At 34.6% G+C, this 16,753-nt stretch overlaps 1 protein-coding gene across 4 annotated transcripts in view; it reads left to right on the top strand.

Annotated features, from left to right (window-relative positions):
* The window catches only part of LOC123322892 (zinc finger homeobox protein 3), a 191,455-nt gene extending 176,104 nt beyond the window's left edge, over positions 1-15,351 (top strand). For 3 of the 4 annotated variants that reach the window (XM_044910966.1, XM_044910967.1, XM_044910965.1), the window contains one exon: positions 12,463-15,351. In XM_044910966.1, coding sequence (XP_044766901.1) covers positions 12,463-13,094 — 632 coding nt within the window. In that variant the 3' untranslated portion in view covers positions 13,095-15,351. The remainder of the gene's footprint in view (positions 1-12,462) is intronic. The other variant, XM_044910968.1, reaches the window with a different exon arrangement.
* Positions 15,352-16,753: the final 1,402 nt, after the last annotated feature.

The raw sequence follows: 16,753 nt of genomic DNA, 5'->3' as shown, positions 1-16,753 counted from the left end.
GCTCCGTTTTCGAGTAATTTGATGTCCAAAAATATCTGGGATATTTGGAAAATTGGGTACTTTGGCTGAATACAACTCTGTTTAAAAGATCCACAGATGTGTAGTGTCACAGATTTAGCTAGTTATTCTGAAGGGAATTTTGTTTCTCGATAGCTGGCATAGCTCATTATGAAAACTTGAAGGGGCACTATCTTTTTATCAGGGCTGAATGAAAAAAATGGTATAAACAAATTTTTCCTTTGAGCTCAAGAATCTACTGTTAAAATATTTGTACGAGTATAAGACTCACCCTGTATATAGGAAATGATTTTGATGGTAGCTTCATAATGCTTCTCTCATAGAAGCCTTGGTCCCTATTGGTGAAAAAACTCTTTTAAGCGATTGACACAATCTCCTTTTGATGCCAATTTCTTATCGTTGAGGCATGAAGAATGGTAATCGCTTGGTGCCAGTTCCGGACTGTATGGTGAGAGCTCCTGGAAATCCTAGGGAGTCACTATAGACGTGTGTGTGCTTTGGAAAAAACACTTCTCCTGTGGGTTACTTCTAAACCAATAACGATTTCTTGCTCCCCAATCTAATAAATAAAAAAAATTAATCTCAACAAATAATATGTATTGGAAAGATTTGCGAATGGAAATTGGGAGTTTTGTCTTTTGTTATTAGTACAAATCAGAACAATTTCAAGATTACACGTGAATATTTCCTAATTTGCATTCGGTTTTTCCATGTGCAGAGCACTCAAATCGGATAAATTACATGTGGATTAAAATCTACCTTCGCCTGAATATTTTAAACGACGAGCCCATATTAATAACCGCCATCGCCGAAGAGAAATCACTGAAAGTATTTAGCGACAATAATAATAATTTATATGGCCGAGGCGTTGTGAGAGATGCAGGAGAAGAGATAGCCGATTCTGAATAATTGCCGTAATTCGAAATTCGACTTTCCTGGCGTTATATTATATGCGACCGCATTCGAAATGAATAACAATCGAGATTAAAAATGAGTCAACGGTCGAAGAATGCTGAAAAGGAGGAGTAAGATTGTGCCCGCTTCAATTTAGGCGAAATCAGAACAAATTGAAAATGTTGCCTTAATGCAGGAAACGCTTAGCGGATGTGGCTGGTTTAACTACTAATTATAGTGTGAACGACTCTTAACAAATTGCAATTAGTTGTCTTAATAGGGATACAGTAGTTAAAAATAATTAAATCAACTATTTACACCGACAAGAGGAGGCGTTCTCGAATTATTCAATGTCGAATGGGTCACGTGATCGGTCTTCAATGTCGGGAACTTTAACTATTGAATTAATATATCCAGGAATATTTAAAAAAAATTCTTTTACATCGTACGGAGCTCAAATTGAACCGGTGATATCAATGTTATTGGGAATTTCAGCTGAATATTTTTTCCTTGGTCTCGTTCCCAGTCAACCAGAAATGTAACAGTAAGTCGCAGGGAGTACCCAAAAATATCGCATTGAAGCGCTTCTTTGAGAAGTTTCATGGATGTACTTAAGATTTCACATTGTGGACATTAACGTCCGCATATTGTTAAGTTTCCGAATTCCTCAACTTTAGATCCCTAGTGGTTGCATGTAACATCATATCGAGATGTTCCGATGAAGTGAACATAGCTACTATTATGCGACTTCTCTCTGTTGATATTTTTGAAAAATTGAATATGTGATATTTTTAGAACTTGAAATGATGTGTTGTGAATAAATTTCGATGAACTCTACCCAGCGACTTCTTTAAGAAAAACTTTCAGTAACTGTCTGAAATGTTCTATTTATCAGCACGTGGTCTCGAGGTTAACTCATAACCTAAATCCCGCTATGCAAAACGTGGTGTGACGTGTTTCGTTCTGTGACTGCGTTGTGTTGAGAGAATAAACAAACAAAATCTTTATGAATGAATTTTTAGAATAATTTTTTTAACCGATCTGTTCTATTCTTAAATTTCATTTTAGTTAAGTGTTACTTGACGTCGATTGATTAATTAACGTGCAGTAAAAGGTGAGTAGTTATATAACCTATTGAAATAATGATCACTTCTTGGCCCTCTTATCCTCCCCATTTTTGCACCTTTGTAACGTTCAACTTTCAACATATCTCATATGAATTTAGGTGGTAAGTAACATTCACAACCTTCAAAATCAAACTTGGAATTGATTTGAATCATCGAGAGAACTCCAAATTATTATTTTAGATACTGTGCTGGAAAAAATCAACTTCTACTGTTGTTAGATTTTTCATGACACTCAATTTATTACTATCAATACAGCTCTGATTTTTTCTTCTTCAGCTGGACCATGCCGTTCCTGAAGTGGAATGAAGATTTATAACAAGATATATATTCTTTATTTTATATATTTGGATTTGTATGAAACATATTAATCTTGAATAAAAAGATATCAGTAATTCATATAGTTGTTCAATTTCCCTTTGAGGATGAGAGCAGAATGCGAAATATATGTAGGTAAGAGTAAAGAGTAAACACAATGTACAAATGAGGCGTTCAGAGCTGAAGAGGCCCAAGCTACATTTTTTCTGAAATTGAGTTTACGAGTATATAAAATTTTGATTCATTTTCAGGCAGTTCTTACTGTTAATTGTGTCGTCTGGTTGCAAAACCGGTCATCTCCATAACAGAAAATTTTTCAGGAGAGACGATTTTTTGTCAAAACTAGGGAATTGGAGATAGGATCCAAATCTCTTGTTATTAATGTGTCACTAGGATAGTAGGTTTTAGAGCACCATAAAAGAATCTGGGGGAAGGTGCTGGGAGGGGGAAATTCAAAATTATAGTTACGATTTGGCTGGTTTTGCAACCCACTTTGGAGTTGGCCGGTTTTGCAACAAACTAAAGCTTAAAATATCTATAAAATTGACATCAAATAGCGGGGTTTTAGCCAAGAAAAATCATTCACAATGTTTCTGTGTAACTGAACTTTATGTTAGGTGGAGTAAACTTATAAAAAATATATATAATTATGTATATAACATAGTTGAAACGAAACTTTACACTCGAGGGGCTAAATCGTCATCTTCAGGCTCGCACATGATGACGTCATTATTCTCCAAGGATTCGTCATGTCATCTCTTTCCTCGTAGACTTCCTCGTTACCCAAGTCAGCCAAAATGTTTCTGTAAAAAATTAATCTGTCGTCTTTGTCCCAATCTGGTCCATAATGTTTCGTCAGTAATTTTTTGACATCACAAAGTTTCAGGGACTTTATTACAGTACCTGTAGCTACGGCATCAAGCCTACTGCTCATAATATTTCTTTTGCTCTTCACCACTGACTTTCTGGCTCCAAGCTCATTTCTGTAGAATACCTCCCCTTGCACTAACGGTTTATCCTTGTTTTTTGTTATAAAAAATCTTTTTGTCGGGGCGAATTTGAAATGCCATTGTGAAGGTGGTTTGATGTATACATTGCTGGCCTGCTTCCAATCGTGGTCAGTGTAGTCTCTTCCAGGCTTAAACACTGTTCCAATTTCAGCTAAGATGCTTTCATGAGCTGCAGGATCAACGAGAGTCTCTATTCTTTTCAACCTCTTTTCAATTTGAGCGAAAACCCTATCTGGAGGGATGAATGAATGTCCAGGAATGTTGAATTTGGAGATGACCGGTTTTGAAAAACACTGACGAGTGGATGTGGCCGCTTTTGCAGCACATTGGAGTTTTCTAACCCCCAAAACGCACGGAGTTGACCGGTTTTGTTATGGTTTCTCATTGCCAATGGGTGGAAATGTTAGCAAAGGACTTAGTAAAATAAACAGAAATTTTCTCCGAAAATTGAGGAGTTGGCCGGTTTTGCAACCAGACGACACAATTGAATTTCAGAAAAATTGTAGCTTGGGTCACTTTTGCTCGGAACGCCTCGAATATAGAGTGCAAATTGATTGCCACGATGGTAATTATCAAATTGAACATGAATATAACTTCAATAGAGGATACACTTTGGTAGTTTATTCTGTCAAAATAATCGTTCCATAAACCTCCAAAATGAGAAGTCGCAAAGTTGCTGTCTAGGGTGCTTTTTTTACACCTACTATGTGATGTACTGGGTAATTACCCGCGATATGCGATGTTGCGGACATTAAGCACTCTCCAGTAAGTACTGGTGGCCTTTTTTTAAATCAACATTGTGAAGTCGCATTTCCACAGTGGTAATTCCCAACAACTTCCCTGTGACTGAAACTGGTTGACTGGGTTAACGTCCTTCTAATTTAATTATTTCATCATGGAAAGTCATTCAATATTCATAATTTTAATCGCTTTTTGCTGCATTTTTTTCCTGTTCTTTGTTGTTATTTCAGGTGAATTATTATCTAATTGCATTCATCTGATTTCCACGATTTCACACATATTTTTTCTTTTTCTTTCAAAACTAACGAACATAAAAATTAATAATCAAATATATGCTTGAGAAAATCTTATAGCTTTTTTAATGGGACACAGTATATTTTATTTCACCCTTAGATTGCATGTTTTTTCTGATTGAAATAATATATAACACTTGGTATCTAAAGAAGAGTTTCGATAATCAAAATTTGAATTTTATTCTTCGTAGTCGATTCATCTATGAATCAAAGGTGCTTCGACAATCATTAAAATTTTGACATTGACAGAAGTCAGTAATCTCCTTTTTTCCAGAATATTTTAGATTATTTCCATTTGTAAAACATTTCAAATTTTACTTATCCGAATTATTTCTACTTACCAAGTGTTATATATTATTTCAATCTGAAAAATATATATAGTCTAATGGTGAGTAAAAGAACTATAAGTTTGTGTTATAACTCGAAAACGATATCCCACAATTTTTTTGTGTATGCCAATGAATTCTCCGTGAGAATATCTATCAAAGACACTTTTCACCTTGAAAATATCATTAGTTTTTTGAGATACACTGTATCCCTGAAACTGCAATAATTTCAGTTTTTATTTATTCCAATAAAAGTATCGACTGCGGCGAAATTTTGCAAGAGACTTTTTTCTCCAGAATTGAATGGGAAACCATAAGAGGATTTTATTTTTCGAAAATCTATCCCACGAAAACAATTTTTAAAGGACAATCATAAGGTTGTTATTTTCAACCCCTAATAATGAAGTTATGAGATCTAAAAAAAATGTAGGTAACATCTACTTAGTGCTTCATGTTATGTATAGTTTTATGACTCAGTGCTTTTTAGAACCCGTAAAAAAATTAAAAACTCTCAACTCTTCATCGCCTTCTGAAGGCTGTATCTTGGAAGGGAGATTGATTTCGAAAAAAATTTATAGGAACTACCCCTGCTTATTTTCATCAAGTAATCGTCTCCCTAAGTCCTTAGCATTTGTTTACAGGCACCCTGTATAGTTTTGTGTTAAAGATTGTTCAAGTCGCTTTCCTTGATAATTTCCGGAAAAAATGATTATTTGAAATTCTGTGAGAAGGTTATCCATGTAGTTATCCAATTTCATTTTGTGCCTGCAACTTTCAGAAAAATTGAACTTTGAGCCTCTTATACAATTTGAACATTTTCAAGAGCTCAATAACGAAGTTGCCACATTTTGAAAATTTGTATTAATTGAGTTTATCCAAAATAACATTCATTTGACAATATTTTCTGTAACTCTTCGAATATATTGTATAGGGTATTTTTCTGGTGGACATCCTGTAGAAATATCTTGAAATTGGGAACCACGGATTCTCATAACAAAGCACTTACAGACGAAGGAAGTCAATGACCTATTTTCCTGGGAATGTTTTTTGAACACTTTATATTATGTGATCGTATCTGTCATTAACTGTTTTGAAATGGATAGAATTCTTCTTCATTGAGCGCTAAGTTCCTGTTCGGACTATTATTATTACTACACTTATGTAAAATGAAAATACACGAAACAAAAAATACAGTTATTCAGGATGAATATTCTCGAAATTGAGATTTTCTTATTTGGACTCAAAGAAAAGGTATGTCACATGAAAATGTTTCATTACTCGAAACCGCTCAAATGAAAATTCTCAGATTCGTCAAATGGTATCGAACTGTTGAATTTTTTTATTGGAAAACTTGGGTTACATTGAATCAAACTTTTTCTTCCATGCCCAGATCCTGTCGATGATTATTCGTGACATCTCTGATATTTCTTATATCAAGTCAATCAGACCCTCCTCACGGATCTAAATTGGAGAGAAAAACAACTAGAATGTTCTGGAACGTTAGAGTTCTCTCCAAAACAAACCGACTCCCCGATAATGATGTCGTTCGGTCCAAACGAAAACGGAGATATTTTATAATTCAGAAAAAACTGCTAGGCGAGGAGCGTCGGAAGCAAAAATCCATATCTCACCCCAACAACCCCTACGACCTACCCTCCCCCTTGCTATTATAACTCGCAGAGCGAAAAAGTAAATTTTAAGAAACCCTCGCCCTCGCTGTATAACCGCCCTTTTTTCATCTCCCTTTTCCTTCTGGCGCGGGTTCACGTCTCTCTTTGGCCCGCTGCAATTAAATAGGCAATTTATTTTTTATGTGACTCCGGATTTTTTAATCAAACCGCGATATAATTAAAAAGTGGCTCACGATGTAATTTTTGTCGCTGTTATTCGTTGTTATCGTCGTCTTATTGTTGGCCGAGTGTCGTTAATTCTCAGGCCCTCTGGATTGTTTTCTGGTATTGTCGTCATCTACAAGAATTCCCCAGTAGCGTTTATGAGCAAAGTTTAGAGGTTTCCATTAATATTCTAAAAGGCGATCTGGAGGTTAGGTCTGTTAGGTTCTCTGAATTCAATTCATTTCAGTTCTGATGCGTCATAATATTCTATAATGACATGTTAGTACTTCATTTAAATGGGAAACTGAAGTCCACATTTTTCATGAAATTATGGAGGAATTCTTTCCAAGACGAATAAGAGTTAACCATATTGGCAATAAGGTTGAGTATTTTGCTAGCTGACGATAATAGAGATGTCTTCACTTTCGAAATCAAAATTTATTCTACTTCAATCATCTTTCCGATTGAAATTGACCGGTATCTGACGAGGTAATGTCAATGGCTTATGACTAATTGAAGGAAAATATTGAGCTCCTCTTCTCTGTTTATTAGAAAGAAAAAAAGGATTTTCAATTTAGAATCATTTTGAAACCCCTACCAAATAAGACTTACTCAAAGTGGAGTAATAATTACACTCATTTCGCTGCAAGTGTGCATACAGGGTGTTACCTAATGAGTGCGAAAGTTTTCCTTGTTGAAAATTGAAGATGGTCTTCTATGTGAACTGAAACTGTCTAAAAAGTTTCGAATTTTTTTGCTGATAACCTGAATAATACTGTATTTTCTCTTCAGCTTAATACAAAAATGTTCTTGAAAACTCTGCTTTAGTACAAAATACATGGATATTTTTTATATTTAACCATTAATTTTCGTAAATTATTGAAATCACAAAAAATAACATCTTCCACAAAAAATTATGAGAAATTGAGATAATTCTTCCAGTTCATTAGGCAATATTTCCAAACAAGCGATACTCCCCCTATGGTGTCAATTTGTGTAAATAAAAAGTTAATGCACTTTTGTTTGTTAACATCGAGGAACGGAGAATATTTTGGTGTTTCAATAAGAATTTTAATAAAATCTGTTGAAAATATTTTCATCCATCTCGTGACAATGGGGAAAGCTTAGTGAAGTTTTCATAATTTGCATCCTTCGAGCAAATCTTCGTTTACCAATTTCTTGTGAAGATCAATTTTTACTATTTTCCACGATGAAATGAACTTTCAGTCAATGTTTAAGAACATATGTATCTCGTCCTTATAGCATGGTAAAGTTTTTGTACATTTCGAATCAGTTACAAAGAATAGAAGGTAAATAAACTAACCTGGATATATAACCTCAAAATGGAAGGATTTACACAAAAAACTGTTTCCCCCAGAGAGGACTTTTTCCAACTAGTGAGTCGACATATTTATGAATTTCGATAACATTCAAACAAAATTCATTTAGAAAATCATTTCTGATTTCCAGTTCAACTTGGACAAGTTTTCTTAGCATCAATGTTGCAATTTTAGCTATTTTATATAATGGAGAAGGCAAGATATCATAGTTGTGGCTCTGCATATAATCTATTTCCTTTTATCATGCTCGTGAAAAGAGCCAAAAAGTTCGGGTTCAAAAAATATTGCCCCCTTTTATCAGCCGATTCAGAACATAATAGGAATTTTTTTCATAAATACTAATACTTCATGACATTTATTGACCTGAACTTGATGATAATCAACACACTTGAATCCAGTTTCGACAACCAATCTTCAAAATTGAGAAAAAGCAACTACCTTTAAACTGAAAAAAATGGATTTACTTGACGGAAATCTCAAAATCACCTTCAAAAATGACAATGGCAATAAATTTTTAGTTCGAGCTGTCATCACCATGTTGCTGCAATCTATATTTGAATTCCCAATACTTCATGACATTTATTGATATGAAATTGATAATAATTAAGACACTTGAATCGAGTTTCAACAACCAATCTTCAAAATTGAGAAAAAACAACTATAAACTGAGAAAAAAGGATTTATTTGAAGAAAATCTCAAAATCTCTTCGGAAATGACAATGACTGCATTAACTTGTTACTTCGAACTGTCATCACCATGTCGCTGCAATCTACATTTGAATTCCAAATCCTTCATGACATTTATTGATATAAAATTGATAATAATTAACACACTTGAATCGAGTTTTGACAACCAATCTTCAAAATTGAGAAAAAACAACTATAAACTGAGAAAAAAAGGTTTATTTGAAGAAAATCTCAAAATCCCTTCAGAAATGACAATGACTGCATTAAATTGTTACTTCGAACTGTCATCACCATGTCGCTGCACTCTTCATTTGAATTCCCAACAGTTGAAGGCTTGTATAACTCTCAAGCTCCTTGTACTCTTGTGCCTTATGTAATATGGTGCTTAATTATTTGATCCATTTTCTATTGTGCTACTGATGATGATTTGTTACAACTTATCTCCAATATCGATGTCGATTGAACTTTTCATGTTTGAAAGTGATTGGGCTTTGAAACCAACTTTATTCTTCAAGTAGGCTTTGTTATCTTGAAGTCCTTGAGCGATCAAGTTAGCATTGTCTATAACAGTTTGTAATTATTTTGAAATTCAATGAAACTATCTATTTAGTTAGCCTTTCTGACTCAATAATCTGCAAAGAATTTTTATCGCAAAATTTCAATATGTAAAAATACTCTAGAGGTTAATATCATTATCATGTTCACATATTTTCACCCTATATACTAATGTGGTGGTACAAGCTAAGCGCCACGATTAGAATATTAACTTCCCAAATTCCACAGGCACTTGAGGACGAAAGTTTTTGAAAGTTCGTTATAATCATGTCGCTTCTGCTAGGATGATATGTCACTATTGTCACTTTCGACTGTTGTTTGGTTGTCCAACTTTGTATGTTCGATCCACCTCATCTTAAAAAATTGTTATTTAGTTCAATTGAATAAACCACTTTATCGAGAGATTCAATACAATTAAGTTTCACTTTGAGGTCGAAGAGTGAAATAATTATCAAAACAAAGCTCTTAAACTAGGAGATATCGCGCAAGAGCAGTCAGTAGAGCTGAATAATTTAGTGGATGGTAAATCGATCAATGGAATTTACATAATCTACGTTTTTTCCTCGCAGATCAATTAGCAGCTGGGCTCTTATCTAATTTTTTCTAACCAAAACGATGCAGCGTTCTCTTTGGCTTCGCTTGTGGTCCGCCTCGATGACCATTCCACACATAGCCAGAGTTCTGGAACAAGTTTATCAGCAACACCTGATTAAAGCATATTTAAAGTCCATAATGTACCGCGCGGCTGTCCATTAAAAATACGGATGAGGATAAATAAGGCACGCCATTAGAAGAGGATATACCGGAGATAACACACTTGTCAATACATTAAAACGGGCATTCTCCACAGTCGGACAGCGAGAGAAAAACGTATAGGACAGTCCGAGGACTGATTAATAAATTGGCAATAATGATCTGGCTGATTGGGGTAGAGCCGAGCCCAATGTAACCGAGTCTTGTATAAATTTGTATCACGGCTCTGTCCGAGATTAAAACTGATTAAAGTGTAGTTAAAATTCGGCCCACTCGATCAGGACAACGTTTATTTTATTAAGGTGGTTTTCGATCGCAGTTGTCGCGCCTCTTCAGCGATTGATATACAACATCTTCGGTAATTGTTATTACTCTGATGTTGGTGTTATGCAGATGTCACTTTGGATTCACTTATTGATGCCATCAATTTTCAAGTTCAGTTCGATACTTATACAGCAAACTTAGGTACCTGCATTTTCTGATGAGTTATTGGTCCAATATTGTGGAAGATAACGGAGTTAATTGAGAATTAATTCCATTTCCGTTTAATCCATTATTGATCGCTTTTTATCCTTCGAATCACTCAACTACTCATAATCTAATTTTGAATGGAATGGACAAGTTCACAAATTTTTTCCAACCTCTTAAATATTAGACAAACTCTCACAATGGAAACGTATTTTTCTTAAATTATACAGAGTGTTTTCTGAGGTGAGGCTTTTATTTTGACAGAAGGTAGAACTCATCAAAATTAGTCGTTTAACTGAAAATTGTCTATATAAAATATCCAAGATGGCTGAGATACAACCCCTAGAAGTTCGACAAAATTTCATTGAATTTCAAGTACGGGACTGTGGAAGGTGACTCCGGCATCGTAAGAACGAAACGAAACATAAACATATGGCTGGTTAATTAATGATTCAGTACCAGGTTCATCGGATTAGATGCATCAGGTCACTTTTGATAGAATCGTAATTGTCGTTTCTTGAAAGAGCTTATGTTAGTTATGTTGAAAAAGTGCTATGATGTTTCCCCATTTCATCCCATTTTTACGACGATTGTTGGAATGTTCGAACAAGAAGATTGTGATGCCCATTGTGAAAAAATTCGTGAATAATTTAGACGAATTTTATTGGTGAGATTCTGAAGTATTATTCTATTTTTTACACTTGTGCTCTAAGTCCTTTCAGTCAGTCGGTATCGAAATGAGCCATTGCATAAAATCGTGTAGGTTACTTAAAAATAGTAAGAACAATTCGGCAATCCTAAGTTTCTATTTTCATTACCACGTACATAAATATCGAACGAGCCAATATCCTAAACGAAACCACATGGTCGAATCAGGAGATAAGTTTTTTCCCACTGCTTTGCGATAATTCAGCTAACAAACGGTCTAGGGTCGTATTAGGATCTAATTCAGTAATCATATTCAATTTTTTTTTCAACTTTGTCATTTTGAAAATTTTGTATACCTAGGTGATTTTTGGTGAAACGATTTATTTTGACCAGTTCTACCTTCTGTTGAAAAAAGCCTCAAATACACCCTGTATCAAGCACGGAATCTCAGAAATTGTCATAAATATGTTCTGTACCTCGGTAAAACGCAATCACACGGAAGAAATCCAATTCTGGGAAACACTGGCAAGCTCAAAACCATAAGAGACAATAAGGACCGTTTCATCTTTATTCATGATTTTTGTCATTCGTCTATCGAAGCAATTTCAATAATTCAATAATATAGGTATATTAATTATGTTGAACTGACAGTTGTAAACAAAATCACGACCATCAAATCCTCAAAGAAAAATTCGAATGTTCACAAAAGGAAAACGAAACACGAAACGCTATCTACTGGTACAAACTGAAATCAATTTCCTGCCAACCCAATATTTCAGGATCTCTGCATTATTGATTATTAGAGCTGTCAAACTCAAAGTAGCAGATTTGTACTGCCCTTCAATATAATATTTGTTGCTTTTTGCTTATTTATTGAAAGACTCAATATACGAATAGGATGAAGTGAGAGTTATTTAGGTTCTACTTTTTTAAATTTCATTTTTAAAATCGCTTTCGAGGTCAAGTTCAAAATTTCTCCAGGATACGAATTGTAACCAATGGCAAGACTTTTCGAGAAATTTTTTCATGTGGAAATTCATAGAAGAGGTAATTTCACCTCGGAAAGTTAATAACAACATAACAAAAATAATATCTGTCCACTAAAACGGTGTAGACCCCTTTTAACTCCATATATTCTTAGCAGCACACTACTCATCATGGTACTATGAATCAAATTTGATTACTTCCTACTTCTTTTACCATTTCAACTACTGAATTTGTCCTTGAAGCTTACCAGGGCATATGAATTCGACTTATGTTCTCTAAAATATTGAACTTCGGCAATATAACAGATAAAATTATCCAGGGTTGGGTAGGAGAATAGTATACCCTTCGTGGATTCCAAAAATATTGTATTATATGGTGTATAAATCAAATGAAACGGGTGTAAGAAAAATAATAAAGCAAGGTGTGATATTTATTGTATTCTCAAATGGCGTTTCTTTGTTCCAGGGGGAGCAGGAGGACTACTTCTAGATACCGGTTCTGGCCCTTCCTTCCTTCCACTCACCGGTCCGCTCCTTGAGCAAGTTGCGGCAGGTAACTCCGAACCAGGGGTTACAACACTCAAACTTCCGGACATGATCCCAAAGATAACCGACCCATCTGGTCGCGAAGTGGATTTAGAAGTATGTTTCGTATGTAAAAAATGCAGGATGGCCTTCCCTGGTGAGTCCCAATTGCTGATTCATCAGCGTCAGTGCTACTCTGCGAATCAGGAGAACCGTGGAGCTTTTAGAATAGTACAAACAGGTTACGAGTGCAAAACATGTAACAACGGGGATAAATACAAAACAGCCGTTGATTTCAAAAGACACCTTAACGGCGAAATTCACCAAAAGAATAGGGGCAAAACCGGAAGCGCTCTGTCTTCGACGACGACAGAGTCTCCGCTAAGTCACGAGATGGAAGACGTTGTGAATCAGATCACCCTGCTGGCTGCAAGGGCTGCCCAAGAAGCGGCACCAGACGCCAGAGGTGTCGATTCCAACTCGAACAATTTTTGCCAGTCAGGTGATGTAAAACGGCGCTTGTTGGCCCCCCCAGACGTGGCCGGACCACCTTTGACTTCGGCCGGCCACTGAATCCACCCGATCCGGATCCTGTTATGTTTGTAGATGTGTCAGTGTAGTTGTGTAATGTGTTAGTCGAGTAGGTCCGACGATTCCTATTGCAACGCATAGTTACTACTGCGCTGCGGGTGCGTAGTGCGACTTAATGTTCCTATCGAATGTAGATACTGCATGCGGCCCAAAATTCGCCGGCCCAAACTCACTCGGGCTGGGACTGCGGCCCAGTAAAACAAGTTCCTATTCGGCCGCCGATCGCCTCCAAGTTCCTCAACGACTCGCACGATCGTGCGGCCACTTTTTTATTCATTATTATTATTAATTATTACAAACTTTATTATTATTACATTATTATTGAAAAAGGTTGATAAGGCAAATGCTGTATTTATCAAATATATGTAAATGTAACTATATCAGCTGGTAAAGCGGACACGGAAAGCTTTTTTGGTCTCATCACCCATCATACTCCACCCAGCATACCAGCAGTCAAATTGGTTCCTACTAATTACTAATAATAATCAATACGGTGTTTAAGTAATTATATATAGTTATTATGTTTTGAACGTTGGTTTTCGCGCCAGCATTGTACGTATATAAAGTAGTAGATATATATTTAAAATTTTAAATATATTCTAGGTTACGTATCCAAAATGACTCAAAACTGGGAAATACTTCGGTATGACCTGCCTCGCATATAAGTGAGTTTATTTGGAACTAAGTGTGATTGTTGATAGCGCGAAATGGGTCAAGAGGTCTACCTAAGATTTCAGAACCTCAACTTTATTTACCAATATAAAACCCAAACAAACCATCAAATTAACTCTTCATCTAAACGAGAACATGGTAAACTCGTACTAATTCAAATGGTTTTACTTCCACGTTAAAAGAGCCTTACACTATGTATCATCGAAGTGAAAACTTGGATACAAATGCGTACATTTTATCTTCGTATCTGTCTAAATTCGAAATTTACATTCGGATATATTTTTATATTGCAGAGGATAATTTGATGGATCACCTATCCCATTCCTTCCAAAATTCCTCTTGACCTAGAAGCCCTGGCGTATTACACGATTATTATTACTATTCATATTATATTATTATTACTTATTGCTATGTATAGAATCAATGTGTATTTGTTTTTGACTACCGGACTGAAGTCCAAAAACGTGGTTCCTAAAAAATTTCATATCGCAATCAATTGAGATAGAAAACTCATCAAAAATTTTCGACTTTCATCTCCAATCTCCTCTTCTATTCACACTATTATTATGAAGTTTTATTAATGTTTGATCTCGCTTCTACTAGCATCATGTATTGCTTTTTAGTTCGGAACAGATTGAAGATGATTATATTTACTGAAGATGTGGAAGAAATTATTTACCATGTAGAATTACCTGATACTCGTGAGTTCTCGAATTCGGTTGTGACAATTTTTATTTAAGAATATTCTGTGATAAATACCATTAAGCATACTCCCATCTTCAACCTGTTCACATTCACTTCTTTGCGTTGTTTCTTTTCAACAACATTCATTCACAAAGATGCATCATTAACCATAACGAATTTCATTCACTAACCTAATATAGGTTCCTCAGTTATTGCTTCGTTATACTTGTGAGAATTTTCACCTTTTTGCTTTCTATTTTCACCCTTAGGTGTATTCTTCTAGTTATTTTCTGATATCGTTGTTTTTGTTCAAACTTTTTAACACCTTTGATGTTATAGTTCATTTTTATGCATCTTTGCGAATAAGTCGCCATATAATTATTATAGTTTCAACATTAGTTTGTATACATTTTTTGCATTCATCGTTTAGTTTGGTTATATTTATTACTCGAAATGGTGATTTTATATTATATTGTATTATTTCAAGAATATTATTTATTTTGTGATGTAGTTGTTTAGTTGAACTTTTTCAGTTAAGCTACTGAAGATGTATTCTCTGGAGGTATTGTAAATAAGCAATATCTTGATGATACTGAAAAAAACTAAATTATTTTTCTGTTGTATATATGTTTGCTTATAACATATTGTTGCTCCTTCTCTTTCATATATTTTAATTATTCCTGCATTATGTTGTTCGACTTTTCATGGATTGTTTTTGACACATTGTGAACGTTTCAATCAATAATTGATATTTTGTTAAATTTCAGACGATAATGAATACTAATAATAATAATTACTAGGTAAATGTTTGTATCCTACGGCTTAAGCCGCTCTCAATTTGTGAGTGTATATGAAAGTCAAATAAACTACATAGTTTATCATAGCTAATTTTTTATTCATCACCATCCTTTTGATTCGAAGATCCAGAATAAACGATTATTAATTATTAATAAGAGTAAAATATGTATTCGATCTTTAATAAAATTAAGGTCTCGAATTATTGAAAATTCTACAATTAAAAGAATATGAAGAATACGAAGAGAATATCAAGAGCTTCAAATGTCTAAGGTAAGTAAACAAGTCTTAATACATCTCGGTAGACGGAGGTTTTCTATGATGGTTTGTAAATTCATATCAATGTCTTATGAAATTTTTTTTCAACTCGCAAGGCTTCTATTTCTATAATTGACATAGTATTTTCAATATCAGAAAAAATAATCAGAGAGCACCAATATTCGCACTAGACTTTAAAAAAAAACCATTACACCGAATGTAATGCTTCAGCTTCAACTTAAACGTTAGTTCAAATTTAATCATTGACTTTATGATAACTATGTATGTATGAAAAAAAAATAAAAAAAATATAGGGTAGGGACCGTCTTGACCGTCGATATTAACGTGGTGATGAAAATGAAAACTTGGTATTGCCGAGTTGTTCCCATTATTTTTAAGTAACTTACACGATTTTATAAAATGGCTCATATCGATACCAACTGTACACAAGGGTAAAAAATAGAATTATAAGCACTTTCAAGAAGATTTCTACATTTTTTTCACCCTCAATTGCACGATAAAACAATTATGATTCTCTTAAAAGTGACCTGATGCATCTAATTCAATGAACTTGGTACTGAACCATTCATTGTTCATCCATATGTTTATGTTTTGTTTCATTTTTGGGATGCCGTAGTCACCTTCTACAGTACCGTACTTGAAATTCAATGAAATTCTGTCGAACTTCTAGGGGTTGTATCTCAGCCAACTAGAATATTTTATATAGACAATTTTTGGTGAAACGACTAATTTTTATGAGTGCTATCTGCTGTCAAAAAAAGCCTCACCTTTGAAAACACCCTGTATATGATGTCCAATGTAAAAATCGATTGTGATTGTGATCATTTCCGGTCAAACCGGAAGTTCGTCAAAGTAAGTGAATATGTCCGAAAATTCAAATTGAACGTGTATCCAATAATAGAAAAAATATAGGGGTGAGCCACCTTGGAGAACCACACGGTATATGTTATATACTGTTAAGTAGATAAAAACTGTTCACAATAACTTCTAGGAAACTAATCAAGAATATTAAACCAGAGTTCTTGACTTGTACAAATATTTCAACAGTAGATTCTTGAGGTACAAAGAAACACTCTTTTCTTTACAATTTTCCCGATTCGGCTCTTATAAAAAGATATAACCATTTTTAATTTTCATAGTGAGCTGTGCCACCCCTGGAAAAACAAAATAACCTTCAGAAAAACTAGCACTCTGTGACACTACACAGCTGT

This window comes from Coccinella septempunctata, chromosome 1 (assembly GCF_907165205.1).
Source record: "Coccinella septempunctata chromosome 1, icCocSept1.1, whole genome shotgun sequence".
NCBI lineage: Eukaryota > Metazoa > Arthropoda > Insecta > Coleoptera > Coccinellidae > Coccinella > Coccinella septempunctata.
This window is presented reverse-complemented; position numbering and strand designations above follow the sequence as displayed.